At 40.7% G+C, this 21,537-nt stretch overlaps 2 protein-coding genes across 2 annotated transcripts in view; both read left to right on the top strand.

The window, feature by feature from the left end:
• Positions 1–329: 329 nt before the first annotated feature.
• CLN3 (CLN3 lysosomal/endosomal transmembrane protein, battenin) lies at positions 330–16,210 on the top strand. Its single transcript, XM_015810240.1, has 15 exons — positions 330–336; positions 405–480; positions 1,186–1,288; positions 3,046–3,120; positions 3,213–3,292; positions 4,685–4,770; positions 5,437–5,509; positions 7,591–7,734; positions 9,897–10,027; positions 10,960–11,009; positions 12,826–12,894; positions 12,996–13,051; positions 13,700–13,793; positions 14,407–14,547; positions 15,431–16,210. Exons 1-15 carry the CDS (start codon positions 330–332, stop codon positions 15,548–15,550), a joined length of 1,305 nt encoding a protein of 434 aa, XP_015665726.1. The 3' UTR covers positions 15,551–16,210.
• Positions 16,211–18,658: 2,448 nt separating this feature from the next.
• Positions 18,659–21,537, top strand: part of EIF3C (eukaryotic translation initiation factor 3 subunit C) — a 20,146-nt gene continuing 17,267 nt past the window's right edge. The window contains exons 1-4 of the mRNA XM_015810299.1: positions 18,659–18,759; positions 19,654–19,795; positions 20,235–20,300; positions 20,541–20,730. Coding sequence (XP_015665785.1) covers positions 19,695–19,795; positions 20,235–20,300; positions 20,541–20,730 — 357 coding nt within the window. The 5' untranslated portion in view covers positions 18,659–18,759; positions 19,654–19,694. The remainder of the gene's footprint in view (positions 18,760–19,653; positions 19,796–20,234; positions 20,301–20,540; positions 20,731–21,537) is intronic.

Below are 21,537 nucleotides of genomic sequence, written 5' to 3'. Positions count from 1 at the left end.
GTTGCCCTGCCTACGACTTCGGTTTCGATTTATCCGATCTTCTGCCCCCAGATCTGCAGAGAAGTCTAATCGAAACGCTGGCTTAAAGGTAGCGGCGGAGTTTTAGCCAGAATGACGAATGGGACGGGGGCGAGCAAGCCAGAAGGAGCATCGCAGTGTATCTCTGAAAGTCCCAAAATTTGTTGTGCATTCATGCTCCTCCTCTTCCTTCCCACCTTTTGTAATTGCAGGTGATCCCTCTGGTGCCCCGATCTCTACCTCTTGCCATGGGGCACGCTGGGGGTAGATGGCAGGAGGCCTCTGGTGATTCTGAGGGTGAGTCTGTTCCCATGTCCAGCTCTCTCCTTTCCCCCCAGATGTCTCCTCAATCCTGACAGCTGTGCTTGTTTTCTCCCCGCAAACAGAAGAAAATGAAGAATTGGCTCTCCCTGCGGAGTCCGAAGCCACCCTGGATGCCTGCAGAAACAAAGCAGGCTTCTGGTAAATTCCTTTATGCTTCTTCTTTGGTTCAAGGAGATGCAGGATGTTCAACATCACATTTTCAGTTGTTACTACTTTCTTTCTTCTCCATTGCTGTGTGATAACTGGCTTCCCTTTTCATGTTGTAGCACATCAGCATAGGCACTTCTGGTTTGTGCTCATGTTTATTTTCTGAGTATCTTTTCTACAAACTGGATGTTTTTATGCATCCTCTTCCAATCAGACTGGATCGTTCTCCTATTTTGTTTGCAGCACACTTTATGTTGCATGCATCAGAACTTTGGGGAATTTTGAGTGTGGTGATAGAGTCTTATATTTATGACTGATGGAAAAAATTGTAGCTAAACTAATTTGGATCTAATCAGTGTTTGAACCCTGAGCTCTTTTGTGAAAGAAAGAGGGGCCTGTAATTACAATGAAAAATCTATAATTACAATAAAAAATGAACAAAATGATAACACTGATACAGTTCACACTATGGTAAAGCATAGTTCATTTAGTGCTTTAAAAAGCCGCCATTGGTTGGATCTATTGCAACCAAGTTTATACAATAAACTGAGCAAACCACAATATTTGGGTTCGTATAATCCACTAAGCCAAAACTAAGTATCTGTTTTATAGCTTAACACATTTTAGGAAATCAGACACTGACGTATGCATATGTGGTAACTTCCATGTCTCCTAAACTGCCTTCTCCTCAAACAGGCTGCTTGGCCTCTGCAACAACTTTGCTTATGTAGTGATGCTGAGTGCAGCCCATGACATTCTCAGCCATCAGAAAGTGCCAGAGCATAATGGGACGGGACCGGTGAGTGTGCAAGGAAAAAGACCCTGTGTATATATTTGTGTTGGTATGTAAAAGCAGAATGAGGAACAGGTCAAAATAAAATGTCAGTTACTGGAAGAAAGAGTGGGTAAGAAAATAAGAGCAAGGAAAAAATGGTATGTAAGTACAAGGAAGTGAACAAATGTGAAATGAAGCAGAATTGCTTATCTGTGGAGTTTTTACCCATTAGTTCCAATCAGTTGAGCCAATAGCCAGAAAATGAGAAGGCTGCGGTTTATTTTATTACATTATCTACGAGGTAGAAAATAGATTTCACTTGAATTTGGCAGAAATGTCTTAGCAGAGAGCCATTCGACATTGATTGCCTGGGTAAATAAGTCCTTGATCCACAACCATTTGTTTAGTGACCATCTAAAGTTACAATGGCACTGTAAAAAGTGACAACTGGTCCTCCCACTTCCTTCATTGTAACCCCACAGTCACATTATCAGAATTTAGGCACTTGGCAAGCAACATATATTTATGAGGGTTTATTTATCCGGTTTCCTCCAGTTTACTTGTTGGAAGCCACCTGGGAACGTCAGAAATAACAATTACAAGACCCTGGGCTGATCCCAGGGTCTTGTAATTGTTATTTCTGATGTTCCCAGGTGGCTTCCAACAAGTAAACTGGAGGAAACCGGATTTCCATAACAACTGCATGATTCACTTAACAACTGCAGTGATCCGCTTAACAGTTGTGGCAAAAAGGTTGTAAGACTAGGTGGGACTCACTTAATAAGTGCCTTGCTTAGCAACAGGAATTCTGGTTGTGGTTGTAAGTTGAGGACTACCTTAGTAAACCCAGCAAATTCAGAGTGGAGGCTCTGTATCAGGGGTGTCAAACTGCCGGCCCGTGGGCCAGATGCATCACACTGAAACCACACCCACCCCATTGCCGGCAATGGGGGAAAAGTCGCGATATGTCACGACATGTCACATGACATTGCGAGTTTGACACCCCTGCTCTGTATGAAAGATGGTGATGAGAGGCTGTTGGCATTTTTATCTTCTGTATCTTCTTAGAATTCACCAGTGCAACATTTTCAGGGAGATCTAATTCAGAACTTCCAGTGATGTTATCCATAGAATGTCCCCATCTTTTTTTTTTGTACTACAGTATCTAGATACTCTTGTGTATATGTGCATGTATATATTTACATACAGATAGTCCTCGGCTTGCTACCATTCATTTAGTGACTGTTTGAAGTTACAACAGCACTGAAAATAGAGACTTATGACCGTTTTTCACACTTACAACTATTGCAGCATCCCCATGGTCATGTGATCAATATTTAGATGCTTGGCAACTGACTCATATTTATGACGGCTGAAGTGTCCCGGTGTCATGTGATTACTGTTTATGACCTTCTGACAAGCAAGTTCAATGGGGAAGCCAATTCACTTAATAACCATGCTACTAACTTAACAACTGCAGTGATTTACTTAACAACTGTGGCAAGAAAGGTTGTAAAATGGGACAAAATTCACTTGACAACTGTCTCACTTAGCAACATAGATTTTGTACTCAATTTTGATCATAAGTCAAGGACTACCTGTCCAGATTTTTAAACATGGAGATATTTTGAGATTGTCAGATTTAATTTCAGAGTGTTGATCAGAGCTTTGCTGATTTCATGGAACTTTGTCCAAAAAACACATACACGCAGCAGCAGCACCTGTGCAGGTTGCTGATCCCACACCTGAGTTTTGCTTCCTGTGTTTTGCTTCCCACTCAGATTCCCCCCAGTGTTTCTCCAGAGAATACCACCATCAATACTTCTCGGTATGATTGCAACACCATTTCGACTGGGGTAAGTGTAAAGGCCAGATCAGGCAGGGGAAGGAGCGAGATATTTTGAGGTTTTGATACCAACTACTTTTTCTTTTTGTGTATCCTGTATAGATGGTACTTCTGGCGGACATTTTGCCAACTCTCTTCATCAAATTCAGTGCCCCTTTTTGCATCCACTTGTTCCCATATGGGTAAGTTTACACTGGTGCAAAATAATTAACACATCATTGTAGATAAGAGAACAGAAGGTATTTTTATTTATTATTATTTCTTAGTTGTTTTTTTTTAATCCTGCCTTATTACTTTTATAAATAACTCAAGGCAGTGAACATATATAATGCTTCTTCCTCCTTTTTTCCCCATAAGAACAACCCTCTGAAGTGAGTTGGGCTAAGAAAAAATGACTGGCCCAAAGTCACCCAGCTGGTTTTCATACCTAAGATGAGACTAGAACTCACAATCTCCTGATTCCTAGCCAGCATTTTAACAACTACATCAAAGGTATATTATACCTGAACTCCTGATGGGAACTTTCTTTACATAAAAAAAAATATCCTTGATGTATGAGAAAAGCTGTCCAATGTTGCCAAGCTTTGCATTCAAAAGTATCAGTGTCTTGGGCTCTCTTTTCCAACCTGGCCATATCTAATAGGAATAAAGGTATTCCAGCGCACCTGGAAGTCAAAGTCTTCAGCAGTGTTTCTCAACCTTGGCAACTTTTAGATTTAGCAATTAACTGAGGAATTCTGGTAGCTGAAGTCCACACATCTTAAATTTGCTGAGGTTGAGAAATACTGGCCTAGACCAGTGGTGGCGAACCTATGGAACGTGTGCCATAGGCAGCACTCAGAGCCCTCTCTGTGGGCACACGTGCCGTTGCCCCAGCAGAGTTCGCCAGAGTAGCAAGCACGTGGTGTTTGGAAGCAACGGTAGGAAGTGAGCGAGCAAGTGGCATTGGTCCCCCGGGGATGCCCCGGAGGTGGCGAGGGACTGGCTCCGGCCATGCTCACCCAGTCTGCCGTGACCACTGCAGCCACACCCACCCAGTGGGCCACACACACTCGCCCCCCCCCGAGGGCACCACAATGCTGATGCAGCCCTGGCACTTTGCGATAAATAAGTGGGTTTTGGGTTGCAGTTTGGGCATTCGGTCTCTAAAAGATTCGCCATCACTGCCCTAGACAATGTTGACCTATTGTGTGATCTGCTTGTACAGGGATTACATTTGCTTTTTGAAGAACATATGCTTGTAGGTGTTTTTTTTCTATTGAAGAAAGCCACATGTTCATATCCAGGTAAGAAATCAGTGGATTTAGGAAATTTTAGTAAAGGAGAAAGGAAAATGTATTCACATAAGAAATTGTCTCTTTGCTTATTGCTTGGTAGTTTGTTTTGATCCTGTTTCCTTCCTTCCTTCCTTCCTTCCTTCCTTCCTTCCTTCCTTCCTTCCTTCCTTCCTTCCTTCCTTCCTTCCTTCCTTCTTTCTACTTCTTTCCTTCCCTCCCTCTCTCCCTTCCCTCCTTTTTTCCTTCCTTCCACTTCCTTCCTTCCTTTCTTCCTTCCCTTCCTCTCTCCCTTCACAGCTTGCGTGTTGGCATTTGTGTTACCTCAGCTTGGGGCAGCTTTCTACTAGTGGCCTTCTCCACCACCTCAACACAAAGCCTCTTGGGTGAGTGTCATTTTTACATGTGTATAATCGTAAAATGGATGATTATTCAGATTTTGGAGGAAAGAGTGCCTTTGTCATTCAATCCAGCCATTTTCTTTTCAGCACCAAAGTCTCTTTGACTATATTTAGAATCAAATGCAACTGACGTAGCTTTGATCCATCCATAACCCTAATTTACTGGTCATGATATGCCAGAATTATGGTTTACCATAACTGGTTTAACATGTTATTGCTTGCATCCAAAGTAAAAAGTACAAAAAGTGTTATTAACAGTGCTTGGAGAAATCATAAGGCTTATATAATTTTTTTAAAGGAGCCAAAATATCAAACTAGAGTATGTTCAGTGGTAAAAGAATGCTGAATATTCCTTAAAAAAGGGAATGTGAATATGGAACAGAGTGTAATAGAGAAGGGGAAACCTGGAATTCCAAGTAGAAGTATTCCTTCTGGAAAGCAACAACAAATATTCAGTAAAATACATGTGTATTTTAAATATTTCTGCCAAAGTTCTTGCACAGATATGAACATATGGTATACAACTGATAGGTTTGTGACAGAAGAAGCCAGGCCCAGTTCGGATCTGCCCTCTGCATAATTCAGAGACTTGATAACAAGAGGACAGATTGCTTATGTGTGATGTCTCCTTTTCCCTCCTCATCGCTACAGGTGTCGTGCTTGCCAGTATATCATCTGGTATTGGTGAAATAACATTCCTGGCACTCACATCATTTTTCAACAGGTAAAAATTGAGAAGGGCAGTTGTAGGATTTGGATGGCGGATGACACCTTACAATAGGGTTAGGTGTGGCTCCTGCTTGCTTAACAAATTAGGCTTTGGAGTTGAGATGTCCAGCTTTTCTGGGCCTATGGACTCAACTGGAAATCTGAGAAACTGTCATGAGCACTAACTCTACAAAGTGATGGTCATGGGAACCAGCCTCATTGTAAGACTAAGTAACTTTCTAAACAACTGAGTGTGAAAGCAGAAACTGGATTTGGAATCATATATTCTCCCTGACAGAACTGAAAAAAAAAAGGGTTGGTGGTCCCAGAAATGCAGCCCCCCACCCTATTCTCCTGGCAAATAGACACAACTCTCTTCACACACATAAATATATAATATATCCTGTGTAGTATTTTTGATTATACTGACCACCAGGAGGTACCATCTGACTAAATGATTCTCGATCATCCAGGTCATGGTTGAAAGAAAAGTCAAGTTGCCTTTTTGAAAAGTACCTTTGGAATTACCATTTGACTAATGTTGCCCTTACTGTATTGAGACTCCTCAGATATTAGATGTTATTCTTTGGGGTTCAAACCCTCTACTGGGATTTGATCTCATGAATCTTTGCTTATATGATTATATATACGGTGCAATAACTTTATCAGCATCCAGCTCTGGTATTCAGAAATTGCAGGAAGAGGTATCTGAGCCATCAAAATATGTACCATTTGGATAGCTTATAAAAACAAAAAGACAGTATATAGTCAAAACTATTTCACCTTCCAAAAACATGATTATTCAGACAGGGTACACATAGCGAACCAAGCAAAATAATTTTTGTTAACTGGCTGGGAGCCTGGGTGTAACAGAGTTCAGAGGTCAATGCCCAATCTTAATTTTATTTTTCTTTGAAGAAAGATTTATGCTTACGTGGGACCCAGAAGCATTTGATGGGAAGGAAGTGGGAGAAACATCTATAAATAACTTTGCAACCACCAGAACTTAGTAGTTACTTATTAATAAATACTGGATCCACATGTTCTTTGATGTTGATCTGAGCTGCAGAGACCATTAAATATATTTCTGCATGTTAATAGGTGACATTTTCTTTTCCTTAAAGCTAGTTCTGTTAATATTTAAAGAAGGCAGACATACTTTATTAAACAGTATATCTGATTTGGAAAGCAGTCTTAAGATGTGTATTTTGTTCTGGACAAAATAAGCTGTATGTACCCAACCTAGCTAGACTGAGCTTAGAAATGTGAGTTGGACAGAGTTCTTATTGGCTAGTACAGTGATGGCGAACCTTTTAGAGACCGAGTGCCCAAACTGCAACCCAAAACCCACTTATTTATCACAAAGTGCCAGGGCTGCATCACCATTGTTGTGCCCTCAGGGGGGGCGGGGGGCGTGCCCCACTGGGTGGGCATGGCTGCAGTGGTCACAGCAGACTGGGTGAGTGTGGCGCCAGTCCCTCGCCATCTCCAGGGCATCCCCAGGGGCCCAACACCGCTTGCTCGCTCACTTCCTGCCCCGTCGCTTCCAAACGCCACGTGCTCGCTACTCTGGTGATCTCTGCTGGGGCAACGGCGTGTGTGCCCACAGAGAGGGGTCTGAGTGCCGCCTCTGGCACGCATGCCGTAGGTTCGCCACCACTGGGCTAGTACCTACTGTCAGTACTAATACCAATATATGCTCATGAGAAATGTTGAGCAGCTTTTGATTTAAAAACTCTTTCAGTGAAGGATAAACATCTTTAAAGTAGATATATGCATCATTTTAAAATGATGCATATGTGTACTTTTGTACATACAGTATATACATACACAAAATACATATGTGCATGCTTTGCATGTACATTGAGAGCTTCTGCACCAGAAACAAATTCCTTGTGTGTCTAATCATACTTGGCCAAATAAAATATTCAGTTCAAAAGTACATATATGCAATATTTTAACATGATGTCTAACACCAAACAATTCCATATTTGACTTGCTTGCAAGAACTTCGGTTAGACTGGAATTGATTATGTGGAAGTTGAATACCCAAAACTCTCTGACTCATGTTGTTTCCTTTGCTTCTCTTCCCACAAGTGCTGTGGTGTCTGCCTGGTCATCTGGAACAGGTGGGGCTGGCTTGATCGGGGCCCTTTCCTACCTCGGGCTGACACAGGCAGGCCTGACTCCGCAGGATACTCTCCTCTTTATGACCATTATTCCTGTTATCATGCTGGGCAGGTGAGGTCTAAAAATGGGACCTGCAAAGATAGTCTCATGCAGATGGGGAAAAAAAAAGAGGCGATAGATGTCAAGAAGACAAAATGAGAGCCAGTTTGGTCTAATGATGAAGGCACCAGACTAGATGTCAGGAAACTGTTGAGTTCTAGTCCCTTTTTAAGCATGAAAGCCAGCTGGGTGACTTTGGGCCAGTCTCTCTCTCTCTCTCTCAGCCCAACTCACCTCACATGGTTGCTATTGTGGGGAAAATAGGAGGAGGAAAGAGTATTTATGAAAATAGTAAAGGTGGGCAATGAATGAATGAACGAACGAATGAACGATTGATGGTGGCTAGGAGAGCATAAAATGAAGCAGGATTGATTGTATATGAAATATATGGATGTGTTATACCAGGGGTAGTCAACCTTGGCTCTTTTATGACTTGTGGACTTCAATTCCCAGAATTCCTGAGCCAGCTTAGCTTAGCTGGCTCAGGAATTCTGGGAGTTGAAGTCCACGAGTCATAAAAGAGCCAAGGTTGACTACCCCTGTGTTATACTTTGGACTCAGAGCCAAAATAGTGCTCACATCACAGTTGCCAGCAGCTGTAAGTGGCTGAGAGAATAACCTTGAGAGACAGGAGGAAGAGCCACCATCTAGACAACATCTGATAAATGAAATCTAAATCCCAAGCAGAAATGTATTGGAAAAAGAATCTCAGAATTAACCCTCGCTAGTTCTCTAGAACATAAAGGCAAGAGTGGAAGAGGCACATCCAGATTTGCAAGATTCTGTTAGTATAATCTTATAATAAAATTAGTTTTAGTGTTCACGGTTTAGATTTCTTGGTCTGGACTGCCTTGAAGTGCTGACAACCATCTTGCAAGTTTCCGTGTCCTTGTGGGGAGAGTGATAAAAATACTGACTCATCTTGCTTCTTTTTGTAGCAATTTGTAATATTCTATAGCTTACAAAAGCCCTAGTCACTGAAATTATTTTTATGCTAGCTATTATTTGCCTACTAAGTTTCTAGAATCTCACAGCAAGTTGGAAAGTGTTATTTGGATGCTCACTAGATCCAATGCTTCAATTTAGGGAAGAGGGAGATGTAATTAAATAGAAACAAAAATTGCAGTGTTATTCTGGATTGTGTGACCTAGATCAATTTGAATTTTATATTGTTGAGTGTATTGGTCGGAGTCTGTCATAAAATTGAATTATTATAAAGAAAAGATATTTTAAGAAGAAATAGAAAAGCATATCGCTTTGTTGTAGTGATCATCTTTGTGAAGATGCTATTTTCTTTCTTTTTTTTGCATTTGAATATTTTTCAGTCCTTCTCCATCCCCTCAACTACGTGTGTTTTAACTATTCCTAAGATTGTAGAACTTTAGGTAGTCTATCTAATTTATACTTCACACCACAGTTGAGGATTGGACATCCTGCAAGGCTTGCGGTTCTTAGATCAGTGTTTCTCAATCTTGGCCACTTAAAGATGTGTGGACTTCAACTCCCAGAATTCCCCAGCCACCCCTCTCAAGACTGTGGCATCCATTTTCAAGGAAGAATAAGGGGAGAGGGGCTTAATAACTGCGTTAATGATTCTAACCCAGGGGTGTCAAACTGCCGGCCCATGGGCCAGTGGCAAAAAAGTGGTAGGCAGTGGCAAAAAAGTCACGATAAGTCGTGACATGTCACGTGACGTTGCTAGTCTGACACCCCTGTTCTAACCCATGCCTATCCCAGAAAATGGGGAACAGAGAAAGAATGAACCAGAAATCCCTTAATTCCACTATTGTTGCCTTTAAAAAAAAATTCTATCATCTATCTATCTATCTATCTATCTATCTATCTATCTATCTATCTATCTATCTATCTATCTATCTATCTATCTATCTATCTATCTATCATGTTCCTCACTCTTGAGGGCGGGCTGTGGGCAGCGTTTGGTTTTTAAACATTTGTTTTTTAAATGTGACATCAGTCACAAAAAGGATCCTTCTCATTGCTTTAGCTGATGAGGATCATAATGAGAAGGGAATAATCGCATGAAATCCTAAGTGACGTGTCCTTGCTAGCCAGAAGCAAGCTATGGCTTATTTTGGGGATAATAACTGTAACATCAAGGAGGGCGAGAACGTGTTATGGCTCTTGATTGTCTCCCTGTTTCTTCACTTCCATAGCTATTGCTTCCTGCTGGCTCCCCCTCCTCAAGCCCCTCGCTGTGGCTGGGGGGTCTGCAAGCCAAAATCGCCCTGTGCCTCTTCTGTGATTCAACAGCCTCTTCTCGGGGACAAATTGACACTCCCTCAAAGTAAGTGACTTTTGTGTGAATGCCTCCCATGACCTCAAAAGAGGAAAGCATGATCCATAATGCTTGTTCTTCTGAAATCTTTCCTCTCTGAAAAATGCTCCTGCTACATCCTTTACTGTGATGCCCTCGGCTCAGGCCAAAGGCAAGAAACAATTTTGTCATAAATCTTGTCATCTTTTCCATTAAGTACGGGCAGACAGCATGCATCCACACTGTGAAGCTTCTTTTGAAACTCCTGCCCGGTGCCCCCAATATTTGGAGAGGGATAGTAGATTTTTTAAGGCACAACATTTGGGGGGGGGGGGTGTACTAAATCTTCGTTGCTTAGGGCAACTATTTCTTTCCTTAAAACTCCCATGTTCCAAATCAAACCAAACACAGTTAGTCCTCAAATGGCAGGCAACCCTAATGGAGCCTGCCCATCACAGTTGTAACTTGTGATGGTTGTAAAATGTGACCCACCCAATTTTCCGGGAGGGAGGGGTTGCAGCAGTTGTTAAGTGAATCAGTTTGGTTGTTAAGCAAACATAGTCGTTAAGCAAATCAGTGGTATGAGATGGATGCGGTTTTGCTGAAATCTGGAAGAAAATGATGGTTTTTGACAAAACCATCGTAAAATGCAGTCACATGAGTGTGGGATGCTGCAACCTGGTTGCCAAGCACCCAAAATGCGGTCACATCATTGAGGAGCCTTGAACATCAGAACTTCAAATTCAGATCATTAGCTTCCCCCAAGCAGGTCTGTCAGAATTTCAGTCGCTAAGCAATCAGTCGTAGCCTGAGGACTATCTCCATTTTCCACAACCACTCAGTTAACATCAGGGCACTTTTTGACTGTGTGCTTCCCCCCAGCTTTGTGTGTTTCTGCAACACTTCTCAGAGGAAAATACAATGCCATTCTTATAATTTCAACTGTTGTCTCCCTCCTCCAGCGACACAAAAACCTCAGCTCACCTTGCAAGAAAAAGAACAGGTGGTCAAGGTAAGAAGCCTGCTCAGAGAAGGTGGGAAGAACTTTTTGAGCTGTGCAAGTTTGGTGGTTCAGTGGGAATCAATTGAGTGTGCCAAGGGAAGAGTTGATAACCTGTGGCGAATTTAGAAGGTTTTCTCGTAAGAATATTGTGTAGCTATTTAATAGATTTTCTCTGGAAAGGGGTGGAGTAAAAACATGACAGCAAAAGACAAGAAGAAAGAATATTACCTAGATCCGTTTTGTAAATATTAGTGAATAAGGTAGGGTAATAAAAACCTAGAAGTATTTTAATTTTGAAAAAGGGGATTAAAAAAAGAGGGAGGCCTGTGAACCTAAAAGTGAAATGTTTCCCAGATATTCTACCTCCTGCTGGACTAAGAGAAGAGAGACTCAAGTTTTACTTCCTTTTTTGTCATGGAAACTCCTTGAGTGAATTTGGGTCACTTGTTTTCTCCCAGCTCAACTTACTCATTGGCATGTTATTGTGAGGAAAAATAGGAGGAACACCATGTATTCTCCCTTTAATCCTGAACAAAAAAAACCCAATATAAATTTAATAATAAATAGAGACTGGATCAAAACACATTTTGGGGAAAATAGGTGGACAATACACAAATAATTAACTTCTACTGGAAATCAACTATAAATAATAATAATAATAATAATAATAATAATAATAATAATAATAATAATAATAATAATAATAATAATAATAAAGTTGGAAGGGACCTTGGAGGTCATCGAGTCCAACCCCCTGCTCAGGCAGGAACCCTACACCATTTCAGACAAACGGCTGTCCAGTCTCTTCTTAAAAACTTCCAACTCTTGCCTTTCAAACTCATGTTTTATCAATGATACCTTTTATTTAAACATTTCCCCATATTTCTGTCATCAAAAATATTTAAACTGTGATGCTTTATTATCATTTATAGTTGCAACCTTCTATGATAACATAGGCTGCAACATTCTGTGCATGTGTATCATGCATATTGTAACCTTTGTGCACGCAAGGCTGAGTTCACAACAAAAATGAATGATGTACTTTACTAAGATGATGACTCTGAACTACATTTGCTTCTATTAACCCAGAGTTGGGTGCTATACAAATTTAATACATCATCATCTCAGCCTTCTCCATGGGCTGTATAACATGAGTATATATTCCCTGGAACTTCAAATAATCCATGTAATTAGGTACTTTAAGATAGAGGAAATCCTCAACTTACAACCATTCATTTAGTGACTATTCAAAGTTACAGTGGCACTGAAAAAGTGACTTATGCCCAATTTTCTCACTTATGACCATTGCAACATCCCAGTGGTCACATGATCAGAATTCAAATGCCTGCAAGTAACATGTATTTATGATTTTGCAATGTCCCGGGGTCATGTGATTATCTTTTGTGACGTTCTGACAAGAAACACAAATGGCGAAACCAGATTCCCTTAACAACCATGTTACTAGCTTAACAGCTGCAGTGATTCACTTAACAACTGTGGCAAGAAAGGTCATAAAAGGTGGCAAAACTTACTTGATAATTGTCTTGCTTAACCATGGAAATTTGGGGCTCAGTTGTGGTGGTAAGTTGAGGACTTCCTGTACTTTTGGGCTTTAATTTTGTAATGCTTTAATTTATAAGAATTCTTATGTTATCTGCGTTCTTATGTTATCTGCGTGTTATTTATATATAAACATTCACAGATAATATGATGTTTTCAACTTATTAGGTAGATGATGGTGTTACTTGTACGAAGAAGGGCCTGATGGTTTCTTAAAACAATTTGGCTGTTCACACAATGAACTCATTTGCTTTGTCTCTTTCAGGGTCTTTTGAAATACCTCATCCCCTTGTCTGTGGTGTATTTTGCTGAATACTTCATCAATCAGGGACTGGTAAGCATAATGGGTAGTTATTCCTTTATCGGAGGTGGTGCTGATTCATTTTTTGGCTCTTCCTTTTTTTAACATTTACTCTCTGTGTTGTTCTTTCCCAGTTTGAATTGTTGTACTTTCGAAACACAACTTTAAATCACCCCCAACAATATCGCTGGTAAGTGGGAAGGTGCTTGGCGCTTTCCAGATGTTAAGACTCTAAACCCCATTAGCCTCATCCAACATTGATTAACGTGTCTGGATGTTACTTAATGGGGGGGGGGGAATGAATTGTTAGTTGAGTGAGAAAGGTTGGTAGACTAGAAAAAAGATACAGTTAGACTTCGACTGACAAACATTTGTTGAGCAACTTTTTGAAGTGACAACAGCATCGAGAAAAGTCAGTCCTTGCCCTTCACAACTGTTGCAGCATCTACATGGTCACCGGATCAAAATTTGATCACTTGGCAACCAGCATATATTTGTGATTGTTGCAGCATCTCTCAGGGTTATGTGATCGCCCTTGGCAACCTTCCCAGCCAGCTTCTGATGAGCAAAGTCAATGGGGAAAGCTGGCTTTGCTTAACAACTGCATGCTTCACTTAACAACTGCAGTTATTTGTTTAACAACTGTGGCAAAAATCATTTGTAAACTCTGGTGTAACTAATTTGTCGCTTTGCCTAGCATCAGAAATTCTGCTCCCAATTGTGGTCCTAAGTCTAGATAATATTTTTTTATATTTACAGTTAGTATATTCATATATAGCAGTAACAATTTAACCATCCATACTGTGGCTTGAGCCAAATTCCTACTGTCTTTTTGCAGGTATCAGATGCTGTATCAATTAGGGGTTTTTATTTCCCGCTCCTCTGCCAGCTGTATACGAATCCGAAAGATATGGCTTCTGGCTATATTGCAGGTAAAAAATGTCCTTCACCAACATTTCCCCTCCTTCTGCATTGAATGATTCCTTCTCATCCACTTGAAACAGATCCTCTCCTGATGGTTACATTTATTCCGCTCCTCCCACTTGCTTTGTATTTATGTATCAGAATTATTTATATTTTGCCTACTTTCATAGGCTGAAGGAGGTTTGCATCAGGCAAACAAAAAAAATAACAAAATCTGACTACCGTAAACAATTCGACGTTCTGTTAACATCATAAAATAGTTGTAAAAATCAACTGAGAGGGATTCATCAGGGGCCTAAGCTGCTACTATCTGCGAAAGATGCTTGAATTTAAAAACTTGAGAACAAGGACTGATTAAGAGCAGAAAAGAAGCCAGTGAGCCTCTATTTCAGACATGTCAAACTTGCGACGTCACGTGACGTATTGGAGCTTTTTTGCCATCGCCGGCAATGGGGTGGGCGCGGCTCCGGTATGATGAAACCAGCCCACGGGCCGGCAGTTTGACACCCCTGCTCTATTTGAATACTCTGTGGCCTGCCACCCTTTAAACTATTTCTTGTCTATGATTTGGCTTCCAGACAATTGCTACTGTTTTCTAATTTTCTTCTGTTCTTCCTCAAGTGCCTGAATATGGTGTTTCTCCTGTTTGCCGTGCGCTACATGTTTCTACCCAGCATCTATGTGGTTTTCGTGCTGATATTGTATGAGGGATTGCTGGGAGGAGCTGGCTATGTGAACACTTTCCATTGTGTCAGTGAAGAGGTGAGTTTGAGGGGAGAAGCAAGAAGAAGAGGTGGGATGGGAAAGATGGAAGAACAGTCATATGTTGGGTGGATAAAGGAGAGCATCATCTCATGCTTCAATGTGTAGAATTAATATAAACATTCTATGACACTGCATTGCCCTTTTTTTCATAATCCTTGGCATCCTGCTGGCCATCATACCTTAAAACTGGCCAGAGAGTTTCCACATCACCCCACCCCGTTTTAAGTACAAAACACATCAAAATTGTAGCATAGGCTCTAAATATAGCCTTTTAAAAGCTTTCAAAGCAACTAGTCTGTTTTGTAGGGGCCTTTTCACCAGCTGGTCAAAAAACCATAAGTTGTGGCCCTTTACCAGGAGGTTACTCACACCTGGAATAAAAGATGGGATCATTACAAGAATTTGCAGGGTTTCTCTGCAAACAAACTCAGTGGTCCTCTTTAACCAGTATAGGATAAAACAAGCATTTTCATCACTTGTTTTGCAAATGGGGAGAACTGGGCATTTCAGCCAGGGGACAATCTTCAAGTTGGAAGGAACAGTTAATTTCTTTGGAGACTTGGATATTTGGATACCCAACTTCTGCTTCAATACTTTCAATGAACCTAATTCGTCCAGCAATCACTTGTACAAAATACTAGCATCTGTGATTGGCTAAGTCATGGCTGGTTAAAAATAGAGTTCATAAGCTGCAGTGGCCTGGTTCACATCTTATACTAAACCCTAGTCAAATGCACCATATAAGAACAGTAATCTGCCACATTTAAAACAGCCAGAAGTAAGCTGTGTACAGTATTGCACTTTGGAGAGAGAACAGAAACCCAAATCCAATGTCACGGCAAAGAAATATGATTTTTTTTCTCTCTTTTCCTCCATGCAGAGCAAGCCGGAACATCGAGAATTTGCCATGGGAGTAGCTTGCATAGCCGACACTTTGGGCATCTCACTCTCAGGGGCCATTGCTATCCCTGTCCACAACTATTTCTGTCACCTTCCTTGAAGTATGCTTTCCAGGAGGATCAACAGATGTCTTGGCACACTATACCTTCGTTCTTGAGTGGGCTGATACCCATTCGTAAGGAGGGGAAACTCTTGGGTGTATTACTAGTATTGGCTGACCTCCAAGCGCAAGAAGAAAGGCGCATCAGAAGCTGCTAGGGATTTATCCTCTTGGCTTAATTTCTTGAACATTTTGATTTAGGAAATTAGATAGTTTTAACTGAGTGCAGCTGAGGTTGTTCTTTTTTTCCCCCTCCTTCACATTATATAGAATTTGGCAGGGTTAAAGGGAGAAAAGACACTTGCTGTTGGATGGGATCATCCAACTTATAAAGTTCTCAAAGGTGTAATATTTTTAATGGCGCACAAAGTGAAATGGAAACAATTCAGAAGATGCTTCTCTACATAACTGGATTCAAGAGAGGTGGGGGGAAAGAGATGCTATGTTTTATTCATAAGTGAATATGTTAGCAGTTAGATGCTCATGGAACCCCAGTGGGTGGAAAAGATAATACGGTATTTGATCTACTTCTTTCTGAAGTTAATTAGTAAACCAGGCCTTGAAAAACTGTTAGTGTTGCTGAATGATTATCCTATGTCAGAGTATGATAAAAGTCTGGACTTGTGTGATTATTTGAAATGACCGAGACAAAAATTAAAAATAGAAATTGGAATTACGGGCAGAAATTACAAGGGAGAAAATGTCAGCTAAATATTAAAGGTAAACTGTTCTGCTAGTAAGACATTATAAGTTGTTTGCTGGATTCTTGTAATTAATAATGGTGGTATTGGGCTAACTCTTTCTAAAGTGAATGACTGAATTCTAAGAGATACAGTCCAACCTTTCTGCAAGACACCCTGTTAGAACTGACATTGAAGTTTCTCTCTAAAATTAACCACCCTTTATTTGCTCTCCAAAATGAGTATTTAGCTTTCAGATAATGCACTTCCTTTGGTAGTAGCATCCCCTATACTTTTGCCACACTCAAAACTAGCTATGATTTGTAGTTGCCACTTTACAGCATAGCAGTGGCCCCCAACCTTTTTGGTGCCAGGGGTTGGTTCCGTGGAGGTCAGTTTTACCACAGAGTGGGGAGGTGTGGTTTTGTGTCCTACTTGCTTGAGTGGCCCGGTTCTTGGTGGGCTGCAGTGATGGTCTGCAGCCCGGCGGTTGGGGACCCTGCTGTATAGGAAGCATAGGCCAAATGTCCAGCATCCAAAAACAACAGCAAAAAAAAATTCTGCCAATGGAGATTGATTAAATTTCCCCAGGGCTGAAGACCATTTTGAAATAATATTGCAGTGATTGATGTAATTACCGTAGGTAGTCCTGGAATTACATCAATTTGTTTAGAGACCATTCAAAGTTACAAAAGCATTGAAAAAAGTGATTTATGACCAATTTTCACACTTATGACCGTTGCAGCTTCCTCATGGTCAGGTGATCAAAATTTGGATGTTTAGTTATTGACTCATGATGGTTAATGTGTCCCAGATAGGATTGCCATTTGTGGCCTTCTGACAATCAAAGTCAATAGGGAAGCCAGATTAACTTCACAACCGTGTTACTAACTTAACTGCAGTGACTCATTTAACTATGGCAAGGAAAGTTGTAAAATGGGGCAGAATTCATTTAACAACTGTCTTGCTTAGCAACAGAAATTTTGGGCTTAATTGTGGACATAATTGAGGGCTACCTTTAGTGAGCAGAAGTACCTGGCATTCAGAACCATTTATTAACTGATACTGTAGTTCACTAAGTGTGGAATTCTTGCCTCCCCCATTTTGCTATTGATTTGGCCTATATAATTATATTGTTATGTTTAATGATGTCTTTAATTTGAGAGTATGAAGATGGAAAGTAAACATTGCATAGAGTCAGCTCCCGCCGTAACCATTTTTAATGCTTATAAATAAATGAGTAAAATAATAGAATTCCAGAACCAAAGTCATGTGTACAGTAGTGAGTTAATACAGCCTTTGCTAGCTGCAATATAATGGTAAAATGACATTCTAGAGAACCTTGTCAATTAGAAATGAAATTATAAATTGATTATTAAATTGCAATATTCACTAACTCCAATAAAGCAGGCTTTAAATGTAATCCAACTGCAACACAAGATTCCTATATATGTTTGCAAACAATATGTTTAATAGGCTTAATTTGCTCAAACATAGAAGGATGTATTGTTTCTATGAAATGTATAATGTACAGATGAGTATTAATCATTTGTTGGGTTCAAAATCTGTTTCAGTAAGCAAGGAGCTGAACCCCCTCATATGCTGATTTTGTTATGTGCAGTATAGATTGTTTAAATGCCACTGAAGATAATGAGTCTTTTGTTTTAGCTTAATAATTGTGATTGGTTCATATTTTAGGGGCATGGGCACGTTATACATATTTTTTAATGTAATGGAAGGGAAAGTTAAATACAGTGGAATAAATTGTACTAATCATAATTATTTTAATTTAAATGTATGTAATTATTTGCTCTTACCCTGCTCCCCACTTCTCATGTAGCAAAGCAAGTTCACTGGGGATGTACAACAGTTTACTGAATTTTTGCTGTTTCCAATGGAAGGCAGTTATATAGATATGGGACTTGCGAAATATGCCCCCAAAGTATAGTTTTCTGTAGCTACTTAAGAAATGTTCAGTTTGTTTACTTTTTTGTCGAGTAAATTGAATAAACTGATAAAATATCATTTTTGTCATAAATTACTGATTAGTGTGCGCGGGTATCAGTGAGCATACGGTACCCATTTTTGGGGGGGACCGTAATTAAAAACTGACGCAATATAGATGAAAGACAGCGGAAAGGGGGATTCCGATTCAGTCAGAAAATCCATGTGAAAAAAAAGATCGTAATTATTAACACACACACACCCCAAAATGCGGCAAGGCGTGGACAGCAAAAAGATACAATAGATTCGGACGCTTTACTTCCGGCAAACTTTGAAAGCGGCCGCTTCCAATCATCTTCCAAGGGGGCGCTAGACTGATACAGCTGTACTTGAGTTTGCAACTCTATGGTCGAAAACTTTGTGATTCTTCAGTAGCCGAAGGCGCCAGAAATGGGGGAGGGTCTTTGATGAGCGGAATGAGTCATCAATTCTGCGACAGAGAATTTCTTCATCGTTTACGCCTCAGAACGCGACGATTTGAAGGTCCTGCGTGGAGCCTAGGCTTCTTTCTCGGCGCGGGCCGAGGTGAGCGAGTGTTGATGCCGATTGCTGGGGCGGTGGAGGCGAAGGGGAAGGGGGGTGGAAGAGCTAGAGGGCGGGAGGGGGAAGCGACAGTAGAGTATTTGAGCTAACTGTGAAAGGTAATAGGCACCGTACATTCTTTTCCAGCATGTCTGCCTGTCTTTGATCGGTTAATTTTAAATATTATTTAGCTGAGTTTTGAGCACAAGTTTGGTAAAGTTTATGTATAGTAATGGGTAGTGTTGTTATTAATTATTACGTATCAGGTTTTCCCAACCAGATGTTCTCCAGATGTGTTGGTCTTCAACTACGACAATTCCCACGGGGGCTAAGGTTTGTGGGAGGAAGCCCAATACAGTCGGAGGGCATCAGACTGGAGAGAAAAAGTCACGTATATATAAAAGTCATTGACTTCCAGCGCCTTCCAGCAACAACTAGCACAAGGGTGGAAGAGCCTGTGTTGTTGGGGGAGGGCATTGCTCAACATTTTATGAAGGATATTCCTTGGGAATGGCGATGCCAGATGTGCAATACCACATCAGGTGTATATGGATACACCAGGCTTTTCTGCTTGTTTTTTGTTTTGTTTTGTGAGGAAAGATGGTAGGGTTATTAAATTACAATAAATCTGTATTAGGCTTCCTATTATAATTGTGGAGTTATTTTTATTAATTGTATCAGTGGACAGGCTACATATCTAATCTGAAGGACCAGAAATCTCATCCATATAATGGTTTCAGTTACATCTAACATTTCCTTTCTGCTCAGGAGGCAAAGTTTCTCTTGATCAAAGAGTACAAACATTGATATTCCATTTTCCAAATCAATAAAAATAAATGCATACATATGAAAGTATTATATTCACTGGACTTTTCAATCTTTATATTTATCCTCCAGGGTCAGAAATTGTAAGTGAGTGACAATCCAAATTTGTCGCCATGTCGCGTTTCTTTACCACTGGCTCAGACAGTGAGTCAGAATCATCACTCTCTGGAGACGAATTAGTAGCCAAACCTGTTGGAGGCAATTTTGGGAAACAGTAAGTATGACAGGAATGGTAAGGATGGGAGAGATGGGTTCAAAGCTTCCTAGAAAATAATTAGATTGGGTAAAATGGACGGAGTGAGATTTTTGTGACAGATTTTGCATATTGGTTCAGATTGCTGAGTGAAAATATATAATATTGCAATTTGTATTTCTAGTCTAGTCCAGGAATAGCATTAGGCTCAGAACTGTAGAAGCTAATTTCAAGTCCATAATTAAGAATAGTCTATAAAAAAAACATTCAGGTGTTAATATTATTTTTTGAAGGATCCCTGTACAGATGCATTCAAAAATGTTAGAAAACAATCCTCTTGGTGATTTTTTTTCTAATAATTTGGCATGAGCTCTCTGTCTTACAGTTATTCCCCTCTGACTTCCAGTTTCCTCTATCAGTTATTCACAGATATCTGTCAACTGTTTCTCTTTTCTTATAGGCCTCTGCTGCTGAGTGAGGATGAAGAAGATACAAAGAGAGTTGTGCGCAGTGCTAAAGACAAAAGGTATGTATAGATTGTTACTGGAAGAAGGCACCTAAAGTTTGGAGGATTGAACCAAAATTATATTTTTTCGATCTTTGCAAAGCCCCTTATCCTGTTGGTAACTGGTTTCCATTGGGCTTAGTGGCATTGTTTTCTCTGAGCTCATAGCCTTTATTCATTGCTTAGATATATCTCCTTATTTTGTCTTTTTCATCACCCCCTGGTTTAATTGTTCTTTGTCCACTTTTTCCTGCGTGCCAGATTTGAGGAACTAACCAATTTGATCAAAACAATACGGAATGCTATGAAGATCCGAGATGTCACCAAATGTCTGGAGGAATTTGAGTTGCTGGGCAAGGCTTATGGGAAGGCTAAGAGTATTGTCGACAAGGAAGGGGTGCCCCACTTCTATATCCGCATCTTAGCAGATCTTGAGGACTATCTCAACGAGGTATTAGCTAGGGATCATGATAGACAAGAAAATTATTGATATTTTTTTTGGGGGGTCTGATGAGGAAATGTTACATATCCATCCAGGAAAGTGCTTCTTTAGTGTGTTGAAACATGCTCCCTCCTGTGATACAAAAGAAATGGGTCACATCTAGCAGGTCTAGTATGGGTCTTTTATCAGAAAAGTCTTTGATGGAGGTCATGTAACAATGGGCTCCAAAATTGAGGCAAATATGTGAGAATAATCTTTCCTGACTCTATCCCTGTCTCTTTATTTCTAGCTAGTTGCCGGTTCATAATTAATTAATTACAATATAGCTCTGCGCAACGGGTAAGCTCCCGTTACTCATCCCAGCTCCTGCCCATTGAGCACTTCGAAAGCATGCAAGTGCAAGCAGATTAATAGGTACCATTTTGGTGGGAAGATAGCGTTCTATGCACCTTTGGCATATAGTGATGCTGGCCACAGGACCACGGAAATTATCTGGGTCCCTTGACCAAGAAAAGGAGATGAGCACCATGCCCTAGAGTCGGACACGACTGACAGTGAAACCTTTGCCTTGTAATGTAGATAGTGCAGGCTCATATCATTTCCAGAAATTTAGAAATCATCAGGGCTTTTTTTCAGCCGGAACGCGGCGGAACCGCGTTCCGGCACCTTTTTCCGGGCCGGCCGCACCGGGCGCAACATCTGGGGGGGCGCGCTCGCACTCGCAGCTCTCTGCCCCTGCCTGGCTCACAACCGCGGCCATAGGGAGGCTCGGTCGGCGCGCCCCTGGCCCGTTTCCTAGGCGACCCTGCCCGAGCA

Source organism: Protobothrops mucrosquamatus, unplaced genomic scaffold (assembly GCF_001527695.2).
Source record: "Protobothrops mucrosquamatus isolate PMUCROS unplaced genomic scaffold, P.Mucros_1.0 scaffold8, whole genome shotgun sequence".
NCBI lineage: Eukaryota > Metazoa > Chordata > Lepidosauria > Squamata > Viperidae > Protobothrops > Protobothrops mucrosquamatus.
Note: the sequence above shows the minus strand (reverse complement) of the source record. Positions and strands in the feature narration are given on the sequence as shown.